The sequence below is a fragment of the Cetorhinus maximus genome, chromosome 14, assembly GCF_964194155.1.
Source record: "Cetorhinus maximus chromosome 14, sCetMax3.hap1.1, whole genome shotgun sequence".
NCBI classification, from domain to species: domain Eukaryota; kingdom Metazoa; phylum Chordata; class Chondrichthyes; order Lamniformes; family Cetorhinidae; genus Cetorhinus; species Cetorhinus maximus.
Window position 1 is genome coordinate 101,942,053 of NC_135892.1, and position 27,588 is coordinate 101,969,640.

Sequence of the window (27,588 nt, forward strand, 5' to 3'; positions counted from 1 at the left end):
CCATACTACTGCTACTAGACAGATATCCCTGATTGTTTATCCGTGAGTGAACTTGAAGGAAAAGAAAGAGAAGAAATTAAAGGAAGCGTTCGTTTCGTTGTTGTCACCGAGCTCTACCTGGCCCATACCCTCTATTCGCATGATGTACAGCCTGCCTCCTCATTGTGCTTCAATCTTTAGAGTTTGGCAGGTTTGCTGGAATTCCCATTTCTCTCGGTGATTTTGTGCATCCTTTGCCTTTTCAAGCAAGTGCTCAATATTTGGAAGTAAATGTTATCGGGGCCCGGTCTGCAATTTTTTCTGGAGGTCTGAGCAAGGGGAGCCAAGTGACAGCTTCTCCATCGGGCCAACCCTGTCGGAAGCTGGGCCATGGGCCAGAGGTGGTCCAGCAGGCATGGTTCACCCACTTAACTTAAAGTTTCCTTGTTGGCCGCGAAGAGCAGGAGGTCTCTCGCCTGTGAATCAAAGAATTCCAGAAACATGAGCACAAAATTCAGGCCGTACTGTGCTGTTAAAGGCGGCATCTTTCACTTGAGATGTTAAAATGAGACCCGTTCTGTCCTACAGGTGGATCCCCATGAAAAGCAGCCAAAGAAGAGCACCTCCCTTGAGCGCAGCTTGTTGCTGGGAGCACAGGGTCTCTGGATTTACCCGTCCATTTTGTTCTACTGACTTTCCTCTTCATAGATTTTATTAAAAGACGTTTGGATTTTCCCCCCTGCCTAATAGAACCTGGCAAAGGGATGCTGAAGATGGCAGAGTTCCATGACTTCGTTATAAGTGAGGAATAGATTCAAAAAATGCTGGCAGACGGACCTTCTAGGCCAAGAGAGACAATCCCCAGGGAGCTCATTCCACATTGGGTAAAGTTATCTTCTGAAAGGATAGATGAAAATAACGTTTTTCAAGATTCTTAAATGTTCATTTTGAGGCAGGAAGTGGAATGTGTTATTGCTGTTTTTGAAACCCCTGTGGTATGACATGACATCTTTTTGACGTGAATTACTTCACCACATGTGCTTGACAAATCTTTTTCTCACTTGATTTGCCAACATGTTTTATTGCTGGAAAAGGAGACATTTTTTGTCGAAGCTCTTCGTCTTGCACACAAAGGACAATTCTCAAGAATACCAAATGTGAAGGGAACAACAATTTATACTATATGAGAAGAGAGTGCTGATTGATTGGCAAGTGGACTCTGATTGGTAGAAGAATTGCCATGGAAAATGCACCAGTGTTAACATGTTTTACTTGTGATGATGCTCACCAGATGTTGTAGAGGAAAAGAGGAGGGACAGGAAAAAAAGGGAAGGCAATGACTCTGCTATTCCCATTTACACCTCCTCTAGACACATCTTTTGTTTCTTTACTTGAACCATTACCACCCCCTTTTGTCATTTAATCTTTACCGCATTCTACCTTATCACAGACCTTCCTTTTTGTTCTTTCCATCTTTTCCTGCCTCTGGGATTGCTTGAGATCTGTGGCCTCTCTAACTTCTCCCAGTTCTGATGAACGGTTGTTGACCTGAAATGTTAACGCTGGGTTGAATTTTTCGGAGGACCTCAAAATTCCGTCGCCGAGGCTGAAAGCAGGAGCCACATCCCCGCTTTCACTGGTCATAGGACCCTCTTTCCCCCTAGAGCTACCAGCCTGATCAGGTGGCCGGCAGCTCAGCAGCGCCACCGCTGGTTGCAGTTCCAGGATGAGTGTTTATTGCTGAGGTGCTATCAAAGAACGCTGATTTTGGTTTGGGGAAGCCAGGAGGTGGGACCTGGTGTGATCGGTGGGGTGTGGGGGTGGGGGTGTTGTGGTGCACCCATCAGCCTGGGCCCCCCCTCCACCCCCACCCCTCCGAACCTGCTTGGGCGGCTGCCAGGATTTACCTGGCAGCCTCCCCAGACGATGGCAGGCATTCCCAATGTGGGCAAAATACCCATGGGAGTACAAGTGGCCCTTAATTGGCCACTGAAATGCCTCAATTGGCCATCCAGAAGGTGACCATGCCACTGAGGAGCCCACTGCTGGCAATATGCCATGGCGGCATGAAGACTTGGAACTCCCCTCCCAAAGCCTTCCTCCACCACCTTGCCAACCCACCTGTTTCCTGACCTGACCCCAACGGGCCAAGGAAATTCAGCCTCTGTTTGTCGTTCCACCAACCTGCTGAGGGTTTCACGCATTTTCTGAATTTAAACCAGGTCTGCAATCCCTTTATGTTTTCTCCTAGGATTTCCAGGAAATCTTGGAACACTGAGATCCAAACACTGCTAGAAGTTAATAGCAGGAGAGTCGCACAATTGATTTATTTTCTTGCCCAACATTCTGCACCCAAGACAATCAATTCAACTGATACAAAACAAGCTAGGCTGAAGGGTTTTGCTCTGTCCTCCAATAGCACGAGAACCCCATTGTACCTGGAAGACTGTAAGTTACTGAATGCTTTCCACGTTACGTTTTAGAAAATCTGATTATGTTTTTCAAAGAAAAATAAAAATGTTCCATTTTAAAGGAAGGGAGAGATGTTGTGAATGCAACCAGACACTAGAGGGAGAACTAGTTGTATACCATTGGAACAAGGACCTTGTGGTGATTGCCTCAGTTGCAATAAACAAAGACGATTCCTGCAAAGAAATAATCAGTGTTTGCAAAGAGAAAAGTGCAACACCACCCAGGGAGAAATCAATAGCGGGTGGCAGAGGTGGATTGGAGGATAACGCAGGTGAAGTTGATGAGAGGAGCCAATTAGGAAAGGAGGGAAGGTTCACTCACGTTGAACGCAGTCAAGTTGATTTGCGTCACAGGTAGAGTCGAATGACTTAAACATGATTATGCAAGTCTGCGATTTGGCTCTTTGAACTTTGTGAACACTTCAGGGCCAAATTGGTAATCCAATAAGTCCAGGACTGTGGGTGGTTTTAGAAGGAAGAGCAACTGAAGCCTGACAGCTAGTGGTCAGTGAAAGCCTGGGAGGCCCAAGCAGCCCATGGTAATTGAGAAAGCGTACGCTGGCAACCATTGCCATTTTTACCAAAACCTCCACCTCACAGCTTGGTCTTGGACCTCACACACAAACAACACACAAGCATAGGATATTTATACCTGAGGAATTGCACAGCTTTACTAAGTATTGTCAGAATTCATGCTTTAGGTTTTTAGACACATGCTGTGATGCAATGTAGTTATGAATGTAACAAAGAGTACACAACATATTTATTATCTCCTCCACTGTGCCCTGGGCAATATTTATCCCTCAACTAACACCTGATAATATTGTCTGGTTATCATCACATTGCTGCTTGTGGGGCCTTGTTGTGCCAGGTTTTCCCACTGATTATGAGTCATTAACAGTGACTACAAGGCAGGAGTGAGTACACTTTAAAAGGACTTCATTGGCTGTAAACTGCTTTGGGACGTGCTGAGGTCACGAAAGGTCCTTTTTTCGAGGTCTCTGTGGCTCTTCCATCAAAGTTATGGTGAATGAGTGGGAGAACTCTGCGGACATTTATCCTTTCACCCTCTGGCTTTTACCAACTATCAGACCAATTACACTGGCTGGGTACAGCTGGCAGAATAGGTTGGCTTTCTAGTTAGTCCTTTTGCCTCAAGATGGACAGAAAGCAGCACCACCCTTTGTATCTGTAGGTGGAGATATTTAGTTCTTGTTCTCTCTCCCTCATCCTCTAAAGATTCCTCTGTGGGGCAGCACATGTACCTCCAAGCCCAGAGTGTTATTCTGTACAGGATCATTCATGCCCTCCAAATAAATGTCATTCTCTTCTTTTTCATGTGAGTTTTAGGGTATTGCGTTCAGGTCCAGAAAGTGAGACAGTGGGACATCAGAGCAATGAGCTTAGAGTTCAGCAAAATGGGCTATCATGGCAGTTTTTTTTCATGCACATGAGTGAGTGAGTGTATGAGTGAGTGCGTGAGTGAAGGTTGGCGTGGCAAACTCCATTCGTGTCCTCAGGTCCCAGCAGCATGCTGCTTTCCCTTGGGGAAAGTGATGAAATTGTTTGATGAATAAAGAAAGACTTGCATTTATATATATAGCACCTTTCATAACCTCAGAATGACCCAAAGCACTTTACAGCCAATGATGAGCTTTTGAAGCATAGCCACTGTTGTAATGTAGGAAATGAGGCAGCCAATTTAGCACAGCAAGCTCCCACAAATGGCAATATGATAATGACCAGTTAATGTGCTTTTTTTTAGTGATGTTGAGGGATGAATATTGGATATGCCATCGTCTCTTTACATCTGTCCATCTTTCCCAGAAATCAGGTTTCTGTCCCTGCCACAGCACTGAAATAGCTCTTATCAAAGTCACAACTGGCACCCTATGTGGCTGTGACAAAGACACAGTTGACCACGCCATCCTCAGATCCTCCAACACCTTTCCACCATGGTCCAACTGGGTGGGATTCCACTAGGCTGCTTCCACCGTTACCTATTCGGTCATAGCCAGAGAATCACCTGCAATGGCTTCTCCTTCCTGTTCCCACACTGTTACCTCTGGTGTTTCCCAAGGATCTATCCTTGGCCACGTCCTATTTCTCATCTACACGCTGCCTCTGGGCGACCTCGTTTCAAAACATAGCATCATGTTCCACATAGATGACTATGGGCAGGATTTTACCGTCGGCGAGCGGGGGCGGGGCCCGTTCACCAACGCGTAAAATGACGCGGGACGATGTCGGGCAGAACTCCTGACGTCATCGCGCCCCATTTAAATTTTCAGGAAGGTGGGGGCGCCGAAAAATCAGCTGCGGGCCCGCCGACCTGTCACTGGCCAATTGAGGCCATTGACAGGATCAATTAAGCAATTAAAGGACCTGCCCGTCCAATCTTAAGGTTGGCGGGCAGGCCAGGAGCCCCGGCGGCAACTAGAAAAAGCATGTAACCTCATCCACCGACAGGATGAGATTTCATGTAGGGTTTTAAAAATTTTAATAAAGTTGTTATGGAAATTATGAACATGTCCCAACTCATGTGACATTGTCACATGAGGAGACACGTAAGGGAATGTTTTTTTTTCTATTTTTAATATTGCTGAAAGTAGAGCCAATCCCCTTGAGGCAGCACTTAGCCTCAGGGAGATGAGTGCGCTCTTTCGTGCGCATGCGCAAAAGAGCGCACTCTCGATTTTAGGGATTCCCCCCCCACCTGCACAGGGAGCGCATAGCGCTTCCCGCCGGACGTCACGCCAATTAAGGCCCGCCCATGTAAAATGGCGCTGCGCCTCCGATCGGGGGCGCCGATCGGAAGTGCACCTGCACGCGCCAGCCCATCAACCTCCCCCCCAACAGGGGGAAAATTCTGCCCCATGTGGGGGGTAGGATTAGAAAGTTTGCGGATGTCACAAAGATTGGCCGGGTGGTTAACAGTGGGGTTGAGTGTCTTGGGCTACAGGAAGATATAGACGGGATGGTCAAATGGGCAGATAAGTGGCAGATGGAATTTAATCCTGAAAAGTGTGAGGTGATACACTTTGGAAGGAGTAATTTGACAAGGAAGTATTCAATGAATGACATGACACTAGGAAGTTCTGAGGAACAAAGGGACCTTGGCGTGTGTGTCTATAGATCTCTGAAGGCGGAGGAGCATGTTAGTGGGGTGGTGAAAAAGGCATAAGGGACTTGCCTTTATCAATCGAGGCATAGATTACAAAAGTAGGGAGGTCATGTTGGAGTTGTATAGAACCTTGGTGAAGCCACAGGTGAAGTACTGTGTGCAGTTCTGGTCGTCATATTATAGGAAGGATGTAATTGCACTGGAGGGGGTGCAGAGGAGATTCACCAGGATGTTGTCTGGGATGAAACATTTAAGTTATGAAGAGAGGTTGGATAGACTTGGGTTGTTTTCGTTGGAGCAGTGAAGACTGAGGGGTGACCTGATCGATGTGTACAAGATTATGAGGGGCATGGACAGGGTGGATAGGGAGCAGCTGTTCCCCTTAGTTGAAGGGCCAGTCATGAGGGGACATAAGTTCAAGGTGAGGGGCAGGAGGTTTAGGGGGGATGTGAGGAAAAACTTTTTTACCCAGAGGGTTGTGACGGTCTGGAATGCACTGCCTGGGAGGGTGGTGGAGGTGGGTTGCCTCACATCCTTTAAGAAGTACCTGGATGAGCACTTGGCACGTCATAACATTCAAGGCTATGGGCCAAGTGCTGGTAAATGGGATTAGGTCGATAGGTCAGTTGTTTTTCACGTGTCGGTGCAGACTTGATGCGCCGAAGGGCCTCTTCTGCACTGTGAGATTCTGTGAACCAACAGGATATAATCACCTAAAAACAGAAAGTGCTGGGAAAACTCAGCAAGTCTGGCAGCATCTGTAGAGAGAAAAACAGTTAACGTCTCGAGTCAATTATGACTTCTTTGGAGTTGAAAGAAGGAGAAATGTGATGGGTTTGATTCTGCTCGAAAGGGGGAAGTGGGGAGGAAGAACAAAAGGAAAGGTCTGGGATAGGGTAGAGGGTGGGAGGGATTCAGTGACAAAGATGTCATGGAACAAAAGGCAAAGGGAGTGGTAATGGTTATAGTGAAGAAACAAAGTGTTTGTCCAGGGTGAGTGTGAATGGCAGAATAATGGACAGCTCTGAGTGAAAGCAAAAACATGAAAAACAAGATTCAGACCAGCACATGGCAAAAAAATGGAATCAAAATGAGGGACAGAGTTCATGGCTTCAAATTGTTGAACTCAATATTGCAGGAAGAATAAAAAAGGAAGCTTATTATCTAAATGGTGAGAGATTGCAGAGCTCTTGAGATTCAGAATGATCTAGGTGTCCTAGTGCAGGAATCACAAAAGGCTAGTATGCAGGTACAGCAAGTAATTAGGAAAATGAATAGAATGCTATTGTTTATTGTGAGGTGAATGGAATATAAAAGTAGGGAGGTTAAGCTTCAGTTGTACAGGACACTGGTGAGACCACATCTGGAGCACTGTGTACAATATTGGTCTCCTTATTTAAGGAAGAATGTAAATACATTAGAAGCAGTTCAGAGAAGGGTGACTAAACTAATGCCTGGAATGGGTGGGTTGTCTCATGAGGAAAGATTGGACAGGTTAGGCTTGTATCCGCTGGAGTTTAGAGGAGTAAGAGGCGACTTGATTGAAACATATAAGATCCTGAGGGGTCTTGACAGGGTGGACGTGGAGCGGATGTTTCCTCTTGTGGGAGCATCTAGAACGAGGGGTCACTGTTTAAAAATAAGGGGTCGCTCATTTAAGACAGAGATGAGAAGAAATTTTTTCTGTCAGAAGGTAGCGAGTCTTTGAAACTCCCATCCTCAAAAGTTAGCGGAAGCACAGTCTTTGAATGTTTTCCAAGCAGAAGTAGATGGATTCTTGATAAACAAGGGGGGTGAAAGGTTACTGGGGTAGGCTGGAGGTTACAGTCAGATCAGCCATGATCTTCTTGAATGGCAGAGCAGACTCAAAGGACCAGACGGCTTACTCCTGCTCCTAGTTCACATGCTCATATGTATGAGTCCAGAAAGCTGTAAAGTGCCTAATCGGAAGGTGAGCTGCTGTTCCTCAAGCTTGCACTGAGCTTCACTGGAACACAGCAGCAGGCCGAAGACAGAAACGTGGGCGCAAGGTGCTGACTTAAAATAGCAAGCAACTAGAAGCTCGGGGTCATGCTTGTGGACTGAGCGAAGGTGTTCCACAAAGCGGTCACCCAGTCTGCGTTTAGTCTTCCCAATGTCGAGGAGACCACATTGTGAACAGTGAATACAGTAGACTACGTTAAAAGAAATACAAGTAAATCGCTGGTTCACCTGGAAGGAGTGTCTGGGGCCTTGGACAGTGATGAGAGTGGAATTAAAAAGGCAAGTATTACACCTCCTGCGATTGCATGGGAAGGTGCCGTGGGAAGAGGACAAGGTGTTGGGGGTGATAGAGGAGTGGACCAGGGTGTCACAGAGGGAACGGGCCCTTTGGAATGCTGACATTGGAGGGGAGGGGAAGATGTGTTTGGTGGTGGCATCATGCTGAAGGTGGCAGAAATGCTGGAGGATGATCCTCTTTGAATGTGGAGGCTGGTGGGATGGTAAATGTGGACTAGGGAAACCCTATCACGCTTCTGGGAGAGAGGGAAAATAGGGAGTGCAGAATTGTGGGAAATGGGTCACACACAGTTGAGGGCCCTGTCAGCTATGGTGGTTGGGCGGGGGGAGGATGGAATCCTCAGTTGAGGAAAAAGGAAGACATAATAAGCATTGTTGAGGAAAGTTGCATCATAACAGAAGCAACAGAAACTGAGAACCTGGGAGAATGGAACGGAGTCCTCAGAGGAAGCAGGTTGTGAGGAAGTGTAGTCCGGGTAGCTGTGGGAGCTGGTGGACTTATAATGGATATTAATAGACAACCTAAGCTTAGGAAGGAAAAACTGGTCAAACTTGGAAATGACTCTCATGATCCGAACTGGAGTTCCATTTTAAGAAATACAAGACCAGGTCGGACCAGTGCCAGTCATTTCCCAAGTTTTACTAGTTTTTCCTTCTGACAGAGAGGTCGAGGAAGGGAAGTGTCAGAGATGGACCATGTGGAGGTGAGAGAAGGGTGGAATTGGGAAGCAAAGTTGAAGTCGTTTTTCTTCTCCAGGTGAGAGCAGGAGGTGGCACCGACACAGTCATCAATGTACTGAAAAAAGAGTTGGGAGAGGGGGGCCTGAGTAGGACATAGCCACCTGCTTCATGCATCAGTAAGCTGCAGATGGATTCACATTACTGATGTCCACTGCTCCACCTTAGAGCTAATGGAATAGAAAATCAGCTGGATTATAAAACAGATGGCTGATATGCTATCATCCATTATGTACCACTGCTAAAGATCGATTTTGCTCCTGAGGTGTTTGTTTTTAAGAGGCAGGTGATGAAGCACCTTGTTGACATAATTTCCTTAGTCTTTCCACCTTATTTATATACAAAACTTGTACCATTCATTTTTCTCCGATATTATTATTTTCGTTTTACTCTCTTTTCACAATACTCTTGGGCAGTCAAACTGTTCCCAAGCTCTGCTGAGTTCACTCTGAAATCACCACTAGATGGTGTATTGAGAATGGACAACCCTCTGACCAATGTTCCTTTCCCTTCTGAGGAGAAATGTTTAAGGCTGCATTTGCTGCCAATGCCGTACACGCACAGTTGTAACGTTTTACTCTGTCACGTCATTGGGAGCAATGGAGTAGGCAGTGGCCAGGAGCAGAGATGCTAATCAAATAGTTATTAAGGACAGTGACTTAAAAAGCCTCACCTTCTCCGAGTCAGTGAGGCGGAGGGGAGGAATGGAGCCGGGGATCGGGATGGGAGGCTTCTGATCTAACCGGTGACGGCCGCACTTCCGGAATACACCTCCACATCCCACGTTTGCAGCTCCGGGGCCTCTTCCGGTTCACCCAGTTTCTGAGCCCTGTGGCAGGGGGTCAGTTTCTGAATCTCCCGCTCCGGAGCCTCTTTTCCTCAACCCAGGCCTGTCACTGCAGGGAGGCCCTGACTGCCTGCCCACCACGGGGACTCAGAAACTGGGTAAACGGCTTCAGAATCCAAATAAGATCGAACCGGCACTGAGTCTCCTGCAAATAATATTATTGGTTTTCTGCACATGTGCGGACAAGTGTGTATGCGCAGACGGTTATCGGTGACCATCTTGTACAGCCGTTTTGCCTTGACAGGAGACACAGTGAATGTTAAAAGCCTCACTCACAGCATCGGCTTCTCTTCAGTAACATCACATTGAAGAACCTTCTACAGAGTGAGGCTTCTGCAAATACAAACTCTATTGTAACAGTCAAATTTACAGTGCAAATTTATTTTAGTTATTTAGTAGATACATGTTGCATTTCTTTTGAATATCCTGAATACAATTTGCAGCCACAATGTACAACTTGCCCACATGTCTTAGTATTCAAGGTTTCCGACTTTACTGTTTACTTTCTTACACCTCTGTCAGAAACGCCTCAATTCTCTCTCTACGTCAACAGCAAATCATGCAAAGAGGTAATGCACGTTAAATGTGAAAAATGGTACAGCCATTAAAAAAAGGCTAATTTTATATTGGAAGAATTAACATGATGTGGTCTTTTGCATTCCTCTGTAAAAACATTTGTGCCTTCCACACATGCACCTGTGGGCATGACTTTGTTTGGTCGCTCTGTATTCGTGACATTGTAAACATGGTGGAAGGATTTCCCTCGATCACAGTTACCAGCAAAACCACGGGCTGAATCCTTAGTCCCTGCTGGGAGGTTTTGGGGGTGGGATGGGGTGTGGCGTGGTGGAGGGGCGGGGTGGTGGTGGTGGGAGTGGAAGTGGGTGGGTGCGGAATTCCGTGCCGCTGGTGTGCTTGCCAGTTCCCCAGTTCCATTTCCCACCCCCTCCAGGCCATTTTCCCAGAGTGGTGGGGATGGCAGGGGGGAGCAGAAGCCCACAGGAAAAATCTGCCTCTCCGCCTGATTTTCCGGTTGGTACTGCACACACACAATCTTTATACTAAAGCACGTTGGGGATAGTATGCCCTGAAATCACCTCACCACATTTACACTGCAATGAGTGATAGTGACCAGAGGACTTCTCTCTCCACGTTTACACCACAACCAGTGATCGTAACCAGAGGAAATCTACCCATTATGCTTAATCTGTAATTTACAGCAGTGAAGGCAGCAAGCCTCCACACTGTGTTTACATTATAACTAGAGTTTCTTTCTCTAGTAAGTGACCAAATGGTGCCTGCCACATTCCAGACCTAGCCACAGCACTGACCTGTATAGCATCAAGTGTAACGTATTCTGATTTGATAATCTGATGAACTCCAACACCTGATTTGCCTTATTAATAACTGCTTCACACTGATTAGATGACTTTAGGGTATTATCAATGAGCACTATCCAACCCTTTTTCTTTATTTGCCAATGTTACACAAGCTATATTCAAATTAGCTGCTTCTATTCATCTTGCCCCGTCTTGCCTTTTCCCTCATGCAAATCCGTCTGTCATGACTCGGGTTACCTATGTAATTGGTCCAAGTCTCTTTGAAAATAACCATCTTCCTTTTTCACTCGTTAGCTTTGCAAGTTCACAGGGACAGGACATTCTGCACGGTGACTCTATAAGTACCTTTAACATGGGACAAGAAACGAGCAGCTGCCCTTGGAAGGCATAGGTATTTATGGAATGTGTCAATGGAAGACCAACACGGACAGTACTGGATAAATTATGTCTGGAAATCACTAAAATGCTCAGTAGCCGTGATGGACACTGCCACCCAAAATAAAACCCCAGGTCCAAATCATAATAAACCTCCCTAAATAAATATCAATTTATATTCTAAAAAGAAATCAGCTCACTATAGTGACATCAGGGCAGTTATTTTGGATTCAGAAGTAATTATAAGCTCAGAGGTTTTACAGATCTGCTTTATGATTAGATTCCATTCTAGTAGTCACTCCTGGGTATCTTGTATTTCCCCAGTAATTTATTCCTATTAATACATTATTTTCAAATGGAAAATTTAATGTAATAGATTACAGAGTGTATAGGGTAGAAATGAGTATTTTCAATGCCTCCAGCACTTGATGCTCTGGCAGCACATTGTGTTACGTAGGGATAAAGATAGATATTTGCAGGATTGATCCAATAGTTCTATTCTGACCTCTGACGCATCCCCAGTTTTCACCTTTCCACCATTGGTGGCCATGGCTTCAGCTGCCTTGGTCCTATGTTCTGGAATTCCCTCCCTAAACCTTTCCACCTCTCTCTCTCTCCCTTTAAGACCTTCTCCCCTTAAAACCTATTTCTTTGGCCAAGCTTTTAGTCACCTGTTCTAATATTTCCTTATGTAGCTCAGTGTCAAAATTTTCTTCTGTGAAACGATTTGCTACATTAAAGGTGCTATATAAATGCAAGCTTTTGTTGTTGTCGATTTGTTAACAGCTATCTTGCTCAGTAAGTTAGTAGCTATTGTGCTTTTCAGAGTTGAATAGGTCCAACATTTTTTCTTTCCATCTCTTAGGTTTGAATGCTCATGCTCAATTGAGCAATAGAGGAGATATTGCCCCTCTCGAATCCAACAGCGACCAACTAGCATGACCAAGTTGCTTTGTGATAGAAGTTTTGATCTCTTTTCACTGTTTATAGAATATAACCATAATTCCACACATGCCTGTGGATACAGAAGCAGCAATACAGGCAAGAAGTATTGCTCTTGTTAAATATCTCTATAGGTTTCATGCAGTATTCTCATGCAGTGGGTTACAGGAACCCATTTTATATGCAGTGATCAATATGAACCAGGTACAAATTTTGCATTTATCTATTTGCTTTTAAACACAGCAGAGAATGATGATTAAATCCACTTTTCACTGTACATTGGAAATATTTGACTTTTGCTCCTATAGTGGTATTCAGGTTTCTCGTGCCTGTGGCTTATGAAATTTTCTGCCTACTTGTTTGAATCGATACTGTTGAGATTGAGTTGCAACCCATAATAGTCATCCAGTGAGACTGATTTTTATCTGATCGGTCAGTAGTCTCTAGGGTAGAATACTTGTACACCAAAGACCTACCGCCAACACAGTCCCGGAAGTTTATCTATGCAGATGACATCAGCTGCAGCATACACATCAGGCTCTCCCAGAGCTGGAAGACGCACTAAACAACAACAATGCAAAGCTGGCTGACTCCTGCAAGACATGGCACCTAAAACCTAGCACCAGTAAAACAGTCTCTAGCACATTCCACCTTTACAATGCCAGTGCTAAGAGGGAACTGAACATCACCCTGGATGGCCAGAGACTGAAGCAGGATCCTCGCCCTGTTTATCTAGGCATCGCCTTTGACAGGCCCCTTGTGTACAGACAGCACCTCAGCGAGACAGCAGAAAAAAATTAAAACCCACAATAACTACCTCAGTAAACTGGCTGATACCTCATGGGGATCACAGGCCAAGGCCCCAAGGACCTCTCCTCTTGCCAGCACATACTCAACTGTAGAATACTGCGTCCCAGTGTGGCACCAACCTGCCCAGACTAAACTTATCGATATGCAACTCAACTCAACAATGCACATCATCACAGGTACTCTCTGACAAACTCACCTTCCCTGGCTCCCTGAGCAACATTGCCCCCCTCCATCCCCTTCCCCCCACCCCACATCAGGATTGTAATTGCAATAGGCAAACTACTCAAGAAGGTCTACTCTAATCTAAGCCTTACTCAAGGACCTCCTCAACCCACCAGCAGTACCCCATCCTTCACACCACCCCCATATGGGTTAAACACATTACGCTGGGGACCTACAGCAGGAGGATTGGCAGGAGAAAACATCCATCAGAAATCGCTCTCTCATTGTAGACCCCCACTGCTTGTCCACCCAGCTTTGATCTCCCATGGCGACAGTGGGCCCTTTGAAACTGTTTCTGGACTGGCCAAAGCCTCTGTGCAGCCACCCAACATCCAGACTGCAGCTATACTGCAGTCCAAACATAACTCACATTGTCGAGAAGTGTCCACTAACTAAAACTGAAGGCGGGCTTAAAGAATTCCATCTAGCCACTGACAAGGTTATTGCTTGGCTCTGTTACTATGCCCACGCTAAATAAATAAATAGTAAAAGCTTCTGTTGGGGACTTATTTGGAGGTTTAATTGAGCCAAAGAAGTGAAGCACTGACTCATTACCTCTGGGCACTGGTACTGATGGTATCAAATTAGCCTCACATTAGAAACTCCACCCTAATTGCCCTACTGTTAACTGCAATGGCACAGAGAATCAGGTAGGGTTAATAATGGGTGGCTAATTTGATATTGCTAGACTTAGTTGAGGCGAACAGCATTGGTGTGTTTAAGGAGAAGCTAGATAAGCACATGAGGAAGAAAAAAATAGGATATATTGATAGGGTCAGAGGAGGTCCATGTGGAGCATAAACACCAGCAAAGACTAGTTGGACCAAATGTTTTTGCACTGTAATTCTTATGAAATTCTATGCAATGCACCAGCATCCAAAAGTAAACTAAGTTCCACTGCCTGGATAGCTGAGATCAAAGTCCTTTCAAGGGTACTGTCCCGAGCAATATTCTTAATGAATGCATGGTTGTGCTTGGATCAGTTGCCTCTGTGCATTATCCTAATACATTTGTGAACACATTTACTGTAAGCAGGATAATCAATACGATTAAAGATATCACGGAGTTGAAGTTTCAACTGAGCACTAAGCTCATTGGTTACAAATGTCAGTGTCAGCAACTTGACCTCAAAATTCACTAAACCTTTGAAGTACAGACTGACTGATTAACTGAGATCTAACTTTCACTAGCTCTCTGAACAGCTAATTGATCCATTAGGCCAACATAGAAAGCAGATTGGCTTTTGAGAATCATTAAACTGGCAGTATCATTTTCGTGAATATACTGTGAGGAGACAACATTCTTCACCACAGTGCATGCTGTGTATCTTTTTTGGCTCGTCTTTTTCTTAAACAATGGGAATGCTGTATGTAAACATTGTATCCAGGCTGCCTTCTTATTTTGACAATTTTCCAACAAAAGCTGCTTAATAAAAAAGGAAAACCTCAAATGCTATGATTCTGAAATTGAAACCAAGTGCCTGAAAAAGCACAGGATGTCAGTGTCTGAAAGAAAAAGGAACGTTAATAATTCTGGTAGGACATTTATCGCAACACTCTGATCCTAAATAATCTACTGTGCATTTCTACTATTTTCCATTCTAATGCCTGGTAAAATATTTAAAGGGGAAAAAAGCTGCAGGGTTATGGGGAAACAGCGGGGAAATGAATGTAACCAGATTACTCTTTGAAAAAGCCAGTGGTAGATGGAATGTCCTCCTCCTAATGTGATATCTTATTCTATGGTTCTACTCTATGAAAAGCTATCACTTCAGATATATACTATGCAGGTCTCAGTGTCCGCCCCTGTGGATTTGCATTATAATTTCAGTGTAAATTATGTGCTCCTGGAGTAACACAGTTTATTAAGCCAGGGTGTCAGGCAATGCTTTCAAACAGCAAGGCTGAAAGCAAAAAAATAAACCAGGAACTGCATAATCTCCTCAACATATTTTAACATTCCTACATCTCCCATCTGAACCTATTGTTTTATTACAACAGCAGCAGCATTGGTGTTGGAGGAACTTGTATTAATTTGGCTCCTGCAGCTCAGTTCAAGGTAAGGCAATGTGACAATGGACGGATAATTTGATTTTTCTTTGTGACTTAGGTTGGGTGATAAATATTGGCCAGGGCAGGAAGGAGTTTGATTCATGTGAAACCAGCCTGTCCGCTGGGTGCACTCATTGGGAATTCATAAGCACTCTCATCATGATGTTCCAGCATGTGTTCCTGATGGGCTAAGCTCCAGGCCAGGGCACACATTGGGACAATTGGAACTTAAGTAGTTTCAGCTTTGCATCAACTAGACTGTATGCTGCAATTCGCTCAAGAGCACTTAGCCAAGGGCCTAGGACTACCCTAAGAGTTAGGCTCACATTGGGTACACTTTGCCACAATTTAATGGTGCAGGTGTTGGTCAGCAAAGTTTGTCATGTGCAGAAGTCTGCTTGGACTGACCATAGAGGAGAGAGCAACATTCCTCCGATCTAGTTACTCTGTATTACTCTCAGCAGCCACTAGTCTCAGGCCAGTACATAGGATCATACAGCAGTGAAGGACACAATTGGGTCCATCGTGCCTATGCCAGTTCCTTGAAAAAAGCCTCCTTTTAGTCCCATCAATGTTCTTTCCCCAGTGCCCTTCCTTTTCATGTATTCATTGATTTTCGATAGTTACTGTTGAATCTGTTTCCACCACCTTTCCAGGCAATTCCAGACTGTAACTACTTGCTGCATTAAAACGTTCTCCTTACCTCCTCTTTGGTTCTTTTGCCAATTATTTCAAACATGTCCTTTGGTTACTGATCTACCACCAGTAGAAGCAGCCTCACTTTATACATTCCATCAAAGTCTCTCACAACTTCGAACTATATTAAAATTTCCCCTTCATTGTTTCTGCTTAAAGGAGGAGAAGCCCCGCTTTGCTAATCTTTCCACGTAACTTAAGTCCCATTTTCAACATTTCTAAAACTAAGGAAAAGTATTCAGAGAACATGAAAAAAATGTAATTTTCTGTAAAGTGATTGTCCTCCTGGGTTGCCCTCATCGGTATTTAGGAGGCTAACCTTCAATTCTAGAACACTCCAGGGCAATCCTGGAGGATGGCAACTCTACTCACTGAATTAGAAATCAGTTAGTCTTGCCCCCATTTTCTTGGTGGAAAACAGGGACACGACATAACACTTTTTTGGGGGTGGGGGGGGGGGGGGGGGGGGGTGGGAGGGGCAGTGGAGCTATGCCATTGTACCCAAGGTCACCTGAAATACAGAAGATCCCATTTTGTGTCGGGTGATATTCCAGGCATTGCTGGTGGCTATCTGGGAAATTGGACTGCTTTGCTCAGGTTTCCCTGCTGTGGATGTGGCCTAGCAAGTGGCCGCCACGAAAATGGTAAGAACAACACTTTTTCTACCGCTTGATTGGGAGCCAGGAGGAGCTGGACTGAACTCCTGAATGCCACTGAAATGGATGTTTCATTTCTGTTTTTCATATTGGGGATCATCAGTTAATTGCAGTGACAAGGGGCTGAATTTTTTTCATTCAGGTAAACAGGAGCTGGGACTGTTCATGGGTCCCAAACCTGCCTGCACCACCACCCTTCCCCTCCAACGTAGTGGGGTGGGGGGGGGGGGGGAGGGGGGAGCTTGCAGGAGCAGTCATTTAGTGGAATTTTGACCAGGATGACCCTTAATTGACATTGAGATAAGTTCCCTGCCCAATTAAGGGCGGTAGGTGAGCTCTTGAAGCTGGAAGATGAACCAGAGGCCTTCCAGCTCGAGAGAAGCAGCAGGCTGTAGTAAAGGGTAAGTAACTCAGTAGGCACTTCAACATGAAGGTGCCCTTTAACCTAACTTTTTTAAAAAAAATCAACTCTGGGGAGGAGGGGATGGGTTGGGCCACGTAGGCCTGCCTGGTGCACTGCCCCCGCCCCAGCCTGCTGCTGAGGGCCCATCGCCAGGCAAATGAACTGCCCCCTGTCATGTCAGGAAAACCCTCAGCCGGCCTCCCTTAACAAGGCTCTTAATGAGCCTAATCGGCAAGGCCCTAAAATCCTGCCCAAGTTGTAATTACATTTTTATATTCCACCCCCATGTCTTTCCCGATCCCCCCGACCCACCCCCCCAACATCCCTGGCAGGCGTCTTCAGGTTAAAGCCAATGGGGCGAGGGTGGCCCAAAATTGATCCCTTAGAATTGGTCTGTGAATGCATGAAACCTGCCATCAACTCACACAAAGTATTCGAATGGGGCTTGGGGATGAATTTTAGGATGAGACCTGGGCTCCTTGCTTTGGTCACAGACTGGCTGGGGTTTCCGGCCCCACCATGGTGGGACCTGTCACGAGGGATGTGGCAGGTCAGCCAAAAGTCCATTGAATTTCGGCGGGACTGGAAAATGCCAGTGGCAGGCGGGGCCGAAAAATCCCGGCCACCACCTGCAGGCCATTGGTTATGCACTCAACAGCTTGCTTAGGGACCAGTCTCAAGACTCTACCAATAAGCTGCATTAAAAGAAATATTATGCAGTGAGCTCCTGATTTCAATCATGTTGCAGGATCAGGCTGCCTACTGCCATTTACACTTAGGCTTTGGATGCTGCAATAATGTAATCTACCAGTAGCGTGCATTTTCTCTTTTGAAGCACAGGAAAGGAGAGGAAGCAGCAATACATGCCAGTTCTGTTGACACCACTCTGCCAGGAAAGCCTTGAGTGGAGGTCCAGAAGCACATGGAACAACAGGGGCTGAATTTTCCCCCCCGATTGGGGATGTGCCGCCATTTCACGTGGGTGGACCAATTAAGGCCCACCTAGCGTGACGCTCGCCCGGTCCCTGTGTGGGCTGGGGGGGAATCCCTGAGTCGTTTGCACACATGCGCGAAAGAGCACAGAGATCTTCCTGAAGCACGGAGGTGCCTCAAAGAGATCGGTTTGACATGTGTAAATTTAAACAAAGGGAAATAAAAACTTTTAAAACATGTCCCCTCATGTGACACTGTCACATGAACTGGGACATGTGAAAGAATTAATTAAAAAATTTTTATTGACTTATAAAACACTCCATGAAACCTCATCCCACCCGTGGGTGAGGTTTCATGAAAAATGCGAAGGTCGCCCGGGCTCTTCACCTGCCCACCAACGTTCAGGTTGGACGGGCAGCTCAGCTAAGTGAATTAATTACTATTTAAATGGCCGTAATAGGCCTTTTGACAGTTCAGCATGCGCGCAGCTGACTTGGCTGCGCGCCCGCCGAACTGAAAATCTAAATGACGCGCGGTGACATCGGGACTCCCGCCCAACGTCACCACGCGTCATTTTACACATCGGAGAGCAGGCCCCGCCCCCGCTCGCCGACCGGAGAATTCTGCCCCAGATCTTTTGAGGACCTTAGAGTGTAAATGAAGGCATCTGTTGGTGCCCCCAAGTCGTGTTAAAAGTGGTACTAGATGCAGAGAAAAGCCCCATTTCTCTTGCACCAACTATGTGCATTAATTGGTTCAAAGAGATTTAAATTGGCTGGCCTCCCAACATTCTGTGCGAAACAAACAGACAGATAGACCGACTTGCATTTATATCGCGCTTTTCACGACCACCAGATGTCTGCGAGTGCTTCGTAACCAATGAAGTGCTTTTTGAGGTGCAGACACTGCTGCAATGTAGGAAACGTGGTAGCCAATTTGCAAACAGTAAACTCCTACAAGAAGCAACGTGATAATGACTAGATAATCTAGTTTTGTGAAGTTGACTGAGGGATAAATATTAGCCAGGACAGTGGGGATAACCCTGCTCTTCTTTGAAATAGTAGCATGGGATCTTTCTACATCTACTTGAGTAGGCCTCAGTTTAACATCTCATCCAAGATGGCATCTCCAATTATGAGTTTTGTGCTCAAGCCCTGGGGCGGGACTTGAACCCAGAGGCTCAGAGGCAAGAGCACTACCAACTAAGCCACAGCTGACAATGTTATTGACAGTCTAAGTTACTTTGATGCCGGGTTATCGGTTGCCATGTGCTCTAAACTTCGAAAATGGATCGATAATCTGTACTGAAAGCAGAGTGTTATTTTATTCAGCTTCTATTTATTGGGGGCTAATCTACTTAAGATAAAAATTGGAATAATAACTGTGTAACAGATGGTAACTGGAGTGTAATTGCATTTAGCAGCCAGCACAAAATAGGAGGTCAGTCGCCAATCCACCCCCATGGACAGCAGAGAAAACAGGAGAAAAGTATATAGAGGGAAGCTGTTCTTGAATTATCATTTCAAAATTGGGGACAGGTAGCTTCACTGTGGCTTCATAGGGGTTGAAATGGTGCTGTGTAATGTTAGTAAAACAGACTTCAATCCATTTAAACAAATGCCTGGGTTATAGCAATGGACAAAGGAATCCGCTATCAGCATGTTAAGCTTTTGTTAACATTGATCAGTGAGACTAAACTCATTTAATTTTGACTGTTCCATTACACATGGAGTTTTGTAGCTGCTTCTGTGGTTACAGTATAGTGCAGTGACTCCACTGTGACAACTATTGAGTTACCTAATCTACCTTGGTTCAAGGGTGGAGAGTATACTTGGCCCCATAAGACCATTGAAAGATTGCTCGTTTTATATTATCATTTGAATACTTTGGCTATTTTTTTTATAAATGGGTCAGACAAGATGCTTATCCTTAACCCAAATCTAAAGTGAAAACTTCCAGTACTTTTCATCAGGGTAAATCTCTCTCCCCCCATCATCTCAAAGAAATTTTAATGTTACACCCAGATAAAATTAAGATGGTTTGGGCTGATATGTTTGAAGTTTCAAGCATTCTGGAAAAGTGTTTATTTCTAAGTTTCGGGCATATTTGGAGTTCCAGTCTCTATTAAACACCGCCTTTAGCTCCTCGAGAATGGTGGCTTTGCTCATCCCACTCCTGCTCTGTTTGTGCTCAACGACCAGGCTCACACCCGTGTTATCCACAAAGTCGTCCCCAACCCAGTCAGAGGTACCTGAAAAGTAGCACAAAAGAAGTCTCAATTAGTCACTCCATTCACCAATCCGATAACCTGGGCCAAGCTTAAAGCTGCAAAGAGGGTGAGGCAGTGAGGTGTGACCCGGGCTTCATTTATGGTGAGTTTTTGCAATAAAAGAATGTAACAACTTGCGACTAAAGCGACTTTTACACTGATCAGAAAGGAAAAGGAGCTACATTTTTGTTTGGCATTTTTCACTACCATAGGACATCTCAAAGCATTTACAGCCAATGAAATTTTGAAGCATAGTAAAGTTGATCTTCAGTGGCAAAGGGTTCAATCAGGGAAAGGAGCACAGCAGCTGCCAAACTGAAAGAACTTGTAAAAATAACAATATTTAACTGACACGAGGACTGACTTAGTCTACTTTTCCACGAGGAGTATCTGGACAATGGTCTCCAAGGTGATGGACCAAGTTAGCAAGCAAACTTCAAGACTTAGCAGACACAGTGAATTGCTTGGATGGGAACAAGAAGCTACAAAGGCACAAAGACACTGTGTGATTTTCCAAAATTGTCTATGTCTGGAATGATCCCAGTGGATTGGAGGTTAACAAATATAACACCACTACTCGGGAAAGGAGGGAGAGAGAAAACAGGAAACTATAGGCCAATTACCCTGTTGTCAGTCTTTGGGAAAATGCTGGAATCAATCCTGAAGTGAGAGGTAACCAGCCACTTAGAAAACCATAATTTGGTTAGGCAGAGCCAATACTGTTTTCTGAAAGGAAAATCAGGTTTAACAAATCTACTAAAGCTTTTTGAGAATATAACTAGCAAGGTAGATTAAGAGGAACTAATGTATGTCGTTTATTTGGATTTCAAAAGGCATATGTTAAGATGCCATAAGAAAGATTGTTGCACAATATAAGGGCTAATGCAGTTGATGGTAATATGTTAGAATAGACAGAGGATTGGTAAAAGGACAGAAAACAGAAAGTCAGAATAAACGGGCCTTTTCTTGGTTTGGCAGACCATTGCTATTGAGGTACTGCAAAGATCAGTCTGGGGCCTCAGTTATTTACAATCTATATTAATGACCTAGATGAAGGGACCAAGTGTAATGTATCCAAGTTTGCTGACAATACAAAACTAGGTGAGCAAGGAAGTTGCGAGGAGAATACTAAGGGCTTGCATAGGGGTATGGATAGGTCAGGTCTGTGGGCAAGATGGCAGCACATGGAGTTTAATGTGGGGAACTGTGAGGTTATTCACTTTGGTAGTGAGAACAAATAAAAATGTTTTAAATGGTGAGAAACCATTAAATGTTGGTGTTCAGAGGGATTTGGGTGTCCTTGTATGTAAAACATAATAATTAACATGCAGGGACAGCAAGCAATGAGGAAGGCAAATGGTATGTTTGCCTTTATTGCTTTATTGGCGGGAGCCCGCCAACGAAAAAGCAAGCTGCCCGGCAGCCATTTTATGATTGGAGAGGCGTTAATTGGCCCAGGGTAGGACTTCCACCCCCATCTGGAGAGGAGGTCCCACCTTAGAGAGCTTCCAGCCACTCTGATTGGCTGGCAGCTCTGTAGTCCCAACAGCACCAGGTTCGAGGGGTGGCCATTGCTGGAATGACAGGCAGTCCCCAAGGACAGGTGGTTATGGAGCCGGACTTCAGTCTGGGGCATTGTTGGGGGCTGGCTGGCAGGTTCCAGCGAGGAGGGTGCAGAGGTGGGGTGGGTTAAGTGAGGTATAACTTAGGGGGGCACCAGGGGATACCTCCCATAGGCACACGGGATTTCCCGAAAGGAGGTTCACCCTTTTCTTGCCCGACATCAGCTTGCCGACTAAAACCTGCCAGACGACGCACTTAGCCTTGCACCCCCTCCCATCCCCACCCCCCCCCCCCCCCCCCCCGGAGGCCTCAATAGGCCCAAGGGTGAGCAGGCCACCCAATGCCTCCATCAAAATGGCGGCCAGGCCACGCGCTGCATTTTATGAGCCCCCCTGCCTTAAAACATACTGGTGGGCCATAAAACCCAGCCCATCAACTCTTGTTTCTCTCTCGGCTGATACTGCCAGACATGCTGAGCATTTACACCATCTTCTGTTTTTATTTCAGATTTCCTGCACCTGCTATACCTTGCTTTTTATTTCAAAGGATTTTTTCTTTCCATTCTTTCATGGGGTGTGGGCATCGCTGGCAAGGCCAGCATTTGTTGCTCATCCCTAATTGCCCTTGAACTGAGTGACTTGCTAGGTCATTTCAGAGGGCAACTAAGAGTCAACCACATAGCTGTGGGTCTGGAATCACATGTAGGCCAGACCGAGCACAGATGGCAGATTTCCTTCTCTAAAGGACATTAGTGAACCAGACGGGTTTTTACAACAATCAATGATGGATTCATGGCCACCATTACTGAGAGTAGTTTTATATTCCAGATTTATTAATTGAATTCAAATTCCACCAGCTGCCTCCACGTTCAGGTGCCCCTAAATAGAAGGCAAGTTTGTTTAAGTATAGTGTCCTATGCCTACTCCTATTTTTATGTTCTTATTAGTCTAGTCATCAGACTTTGACTCCAAGTGTCATGAATCTTCAATGATAGATAACTGACTACAGGTACTGCACTCTGAGAATCTCATATCTGATTAAATGCAGTTCACGTTTCGTAAACTGATTTCACTGCAGAGAAAACAAAGCAATCCTTTGATGTCATCCGCACAAGGTATAGCACAAATAGTGTGCTATTTGCTTTGAATCTTTTCATCCATTGGAAGGCTGGAGGGAGGACAATTCTCTCCAAATATCAAAAAGCAATCAAGATTGTTTTTTCATCAATGTCATTGGTACAACTGAACCCCCACCAAGGGCTTGCTTTCAACTGCAAATTTGGATCGAGAATTCTGTCAATACTGCATCTAAATTGGAAATTTTCAGGTGGTTTTAAAAACCACTTCTTCCTTCGCTGACTGCACTTGGACAAAAATTAATCTAACCTAAGTGAGATTAAATCAATATTCTGCACAAAATATGCGCCAGCATCAATGAGTCTTGCAGCAAGAGGCAAGGTGAAAGGGTTGAGTCCCAGCAGATAGGGAGAGGCCCAGGGTTACATGGATTAGCAGGTCCCCTCAAGAGGAAGAGAAACCCTCAGTTCATATTAACACCTCTGTCTAAACAACAGCAATACTGTTTACTGATATGACTAAACTCGAAAAGTAAATCAATGTGAAAACCATTTTGAGACATTTCAGAGGCAAGGTACTGCACTAGTCCCATGTATTTCTTTCTTATATAATCATAGAATGGTTATAGCACAAAAGGAGGCCATTCAGCCCATCATGACCATGCCAGCACTCTGCAAGAACAATGCACTTAGTCCCACTCATCCCCCTTTTCCCTGTAGACCTGCAAATCTTTCCTCTTCAGATAATTATCCAATTCTCTTTTGAAAGCCTCGATTGAATCTGCCTCCACCACGTTCTCAGGCAATGCATTCCAGATCCCAACTATTCACTGCATAAAAAAAAAAGTTATTCCTCATATCACCTCTGCTTCTTTTGCCAATCATCTTAAATTGGTGGCCTCTGGTTCTGGATCCTTATGCCAATAGGAACAGTTTTGCCCTATCTCCTTTGTCTATGCCCCTCATGATTTTAAGCATTTCTATCAGATCTCCCCTCAACCTTCTCTTCTCCAAGAAGAACAGACCCATCTTGTCCAATCTATCCTTGTAACTTGTCTTTGGACTGGATTAATAGGTTGAAGACTGGGGGTGAAGCTCAGCCCAACTTAATACAGGGGAATTTCATAGGACTAGGGTTCCAAATTCCATTAGCGCTCAAAATGCACTCCCAGCTGAGGTTGGCCAGGAGATAGGCATAATGGTAGCAAATTCACGCGGGACTTGAAAATGGAAGATCTCCGCCCAGGTGGCTTACTGCAGGCAGCTTCCGATGGTGGTGGACGGAATTTCTATCTGTCCTTTCATTGTCTATGGGAGCTGGATGGAAGAGTTTTCTACAGCAGAATTTCCTGACTCTTCTTCAAGAAGAACCGGTCACTCTACTGGCTGATGTGGGGTCCATTAGGATCTCCAGGCCAAGAGCATGAGCTGAAAAACTCCAGAAATGTTGTAAGGGCATGTTTTACGCACTAGTATAAATTTCATTATCTGGGGCCTAACATGTTTGGGTGATGAGGACCCAGTAGAATTCCCTCCCTGAGTACCATCCAGTACCATATATCCTGCCTCCGCAAAGCAGGAATACTGACACGGGCATCTGCCAGAGACATAATTAATGAGCTGACCCCACCATGACCCCAGTACTCCAGCAAGGGCAGGTGTGGATTCTCAACTTGATAGTCACATTTCACGCATATTTTATTAGGAAGTTTGTATACTGGAAGCAAATATGAAGCGGTGTGGTTCACTGTAATTCTGCACAACGAGAGGGGTGTGCTTAGAGCTAAATGTGGTAAGTTCTATACATTGGGAATGAGTGGGAGTCAGTTCAGCTTGTTGGGATTCTGCAGAAAGGAAAGCAGTTTTGTACTTGGAAATATGCAGAATGGAAATGAAAGTGAAACTGGTTAGTTGATTAAACTAATGGGTCAGAACTATGGTGGGATCAAGAAAGTGCCAACCTCTATAAAAGTTGTATTTAGGGGGAGATGATGGTGTAGTGCTGATGCCACTGGAGCAGTAATCCAAGGGCCCAGGCTAATGCCCAGGGCCCATGGGTTCAAATCCCACCATGGCAGCTGGTGGAACTGAAATTCAATTAATAAGATCTAGAATTATAAAGTTAGTCTCAGTGATGGTGACCATGAATTGGTTGCCATAAAAACCCATCTGGTTCATTATTGCCCTTTAGGGCCAGGAATCTGCCATCCTTACCTGGTCTGGCCTACAGGTGTCGTCAGACCCACAGCAACGTGGTTGACTCAGCCTCTGAAACGGCCTAGCAAGCCACCAGTTCAAGGGCAATTAAGGATGGGCAACAAATGCCAGCTTTGCCAGTGAGGCCGACATCCCAATAAAGAAACAAAAAATAAGTTAACATAGCGGTTATGCTATTGGTCTAGTAATCTAGAGGCCTGGACTAATGATCCAAATACACAGTTCAAATCCCAGCACACTAGCTGGGAAATATAAACTCAATTAATTAAATAAAATGGAAATAAAAAGGGGAAAAAAAAGGTAGCATCAATGATGGCAACCATAAAACTACCATATTGTCTATAAAGCCATCTGGTTCACTAATGTCCTTCAGTGGAGGAAATCTGCCATCCTCACCATATTTGGCCTCCAGACCCACGGCCATGTTGTTGACCCTTTATGCAATAGCCTAGCAAATCTCACAGTTGTATAGGGGTGCGTACTAAATGCTGACTTTGCCAGTGACACCCACATCCTGTGAATGAACAATAAAAAAATATATTTTGCGTTCTGATCCTACTGTGCACTATGCAGAATGTACTGAGAATTATTCTTGCAAATACCAACTGAAGCAAAAAGAGCCTCCAATTCATAAAAGCTTAAACATTGAAATCTCTCCCTCTCCATTTTTAAAAATGATTTTTTGCCACCTTTTACAAAATGGTACTTCAAACCCTTCAGAAAAACATTAAGCTAAGGAAGTGTAAAATTTGAAAAAGGAAAGAGGCATTGTCAAAAATTTATTCATAACCAGATGAAAGCTGGCCCAAAAGAAGGTTCCAGAGATTTCCTTCACTTTAATTACCTTGATGAAATGGGAATAGTTTGGGAGAGGAAAATAAATCACAATGCAGATTAAAAATGTAAATGAGTGTCTGAAATATTAGACATAATCCTACATTTGATGATGATTGAGGGCTTCCAACCTCTTCCCTGCTACAATATTTTATCAAGCAGTTCACGTTTCTTGGAGGTGAGAATGCTTTTTGCCCGTTTCAATGTAGCTAATGCGAATGAGTAATATGAAATAGGCAGCCGATATCCATCTATCACTTAAATTAACCTCTGGCAGAACAAATTTGCCTCGTCTATTTCAAGAAACAATCTTTAACTTGACAGAAATGAAAACATATACTTAAAGAGTTTTGCACTGGCGCCAGTCCAACATACCTACGTGTTGCGGGGAAGCGATGCCCCTACATTGCAAAACATTGGCCGCCTTTTAGCAAATGCGAAATTTGTGTCAATCTGAAAAGGCCAAGCTACTCGGAACATACATGGTGCACTTCACTATCTCAAAACAAAATTGCAATCAGGAAAAAGCCTTTAGATATCATTCCTTTTACATCTGGTCTTCCCATTGCTTAAGCACTCCAGCTATGAACATTTTGGTTCCCAACTGCTCTTAACCATTTCAAGGGTCTGCTTTTCTTTTACTATTCCCAGCTCAGCAGTTTGGTTTCTTCGAGCTCCTATTGCCAGGGTCGGAGGCAGCGGAAAGTTTAGGCTTCCTTCCTACAGGCCAAGCAATCAAACTGGTCAAATGGAACCGGGTGGATGGTGCTGGGAAAATAGGGGCTGGATTTCTGGTCCCACAGAAGGCAGTAGGAGCTAAAAATAGCCCTGCTGGCCTGTGTGCCGGTTTCCTGCCTCCATCCCATCTCCGGGCCATTTCGTGGAGGCAGAATCAAGGCCGGCAGGGCCACCCACTAGCACATGCCAGGTAGCCAATCTGACTCAGTTACGAGCCAAACGGAGGTCAATCAAAGGAGGCCGACAGATTTTCCAGTTGGTCACCAGGTTCCTGCAGACAGTTGGTGGGGTGGGGGTGGGGAGGGGGAGGGGGAGGGGGGGTGCAGTTTAGCTGTCTGGGGGCAGCTTTCTGGTGGCAGGGTGGGGTACCAGCATTCTAGGCGGCTCTAGAGGCTCTCCCCTACCTGCCTGGTTATAGAAGCAGCTGCAGGCTGGGGAGGTGATGGCGTAGTTGTATTGTTCCTAGACTGGTAATCCAGATACCCAGGGTAATGCTTTGGAGACCCCGGTTCAAATCCCACCATGGTAGATGGTGGAATCTGAATCCAATAAAAATATGGAATTAAGGGCAGGGTTTTCCACACCTGCCTGCTGCCGGGATCTTCTGATCCTGCTACAAGTCAATGGACTTCTGCCTGGGGGGCCGCCTCGCCTATGGCAGGTCCAGCCCGCAACGGGGCCAGAAAATCCCAGCCAAAAAGTCTAATAATTACTATGAAACCATTGTCTGTTGCTGTAAAAACCACTAATGCCCTTTAGGGAAGGAAATCTGTCACCTTTACCTGGTCTGGCCTACATGTGACTCCAGACCCACAGCAATGTGATTGACTCCTAAATGACCCAGCAAGGCCACTCAGTTGTATCAAACCGCTATAAAGTCACAAAAACAAATGAAACTGGATGGACCACCTGGCATTGACCTAGGCACCAGAAATAACAATGGTAAACTCAGCCCTGTTGACCCTGCAAGTCCTCCTTACTAACATCTCGGGGCTAGTGCCAAGGTTGGGAGAGCTGTCTCACAG

General features: G+C 45.1%; 1 protein-coding gene across 2 annotated transcripts in view; it reads right to left on the minus strand.

The window, feature by feature from the left end:
* Positions 1-19,522: 19,522 nt before the first annotated feature.
* Positions 19,523-27,588, minus strand: part of LOC144690164 (inactive phospholipase D5-like) — a 116,630-nt gene continuing 108,564 nt past the window's right edge. Inside the window, exon 10 of one of the 2 annotated variants that reach the window (XM_078557617.1) lies at positions 19,523-20,118. In XM_078557617.1, the coding sequence (XP_078413743.1) occupies positions 19,898-20,118 (221 nt within the window). In that variant the 3' untranslated portion in view covers positions 19,523-19,897. The remainder of the gene's footprint in view (positions 20,119-27,588) is intronic. The other variant, XR_013578780.1, reaches the window with a different exon arrangement.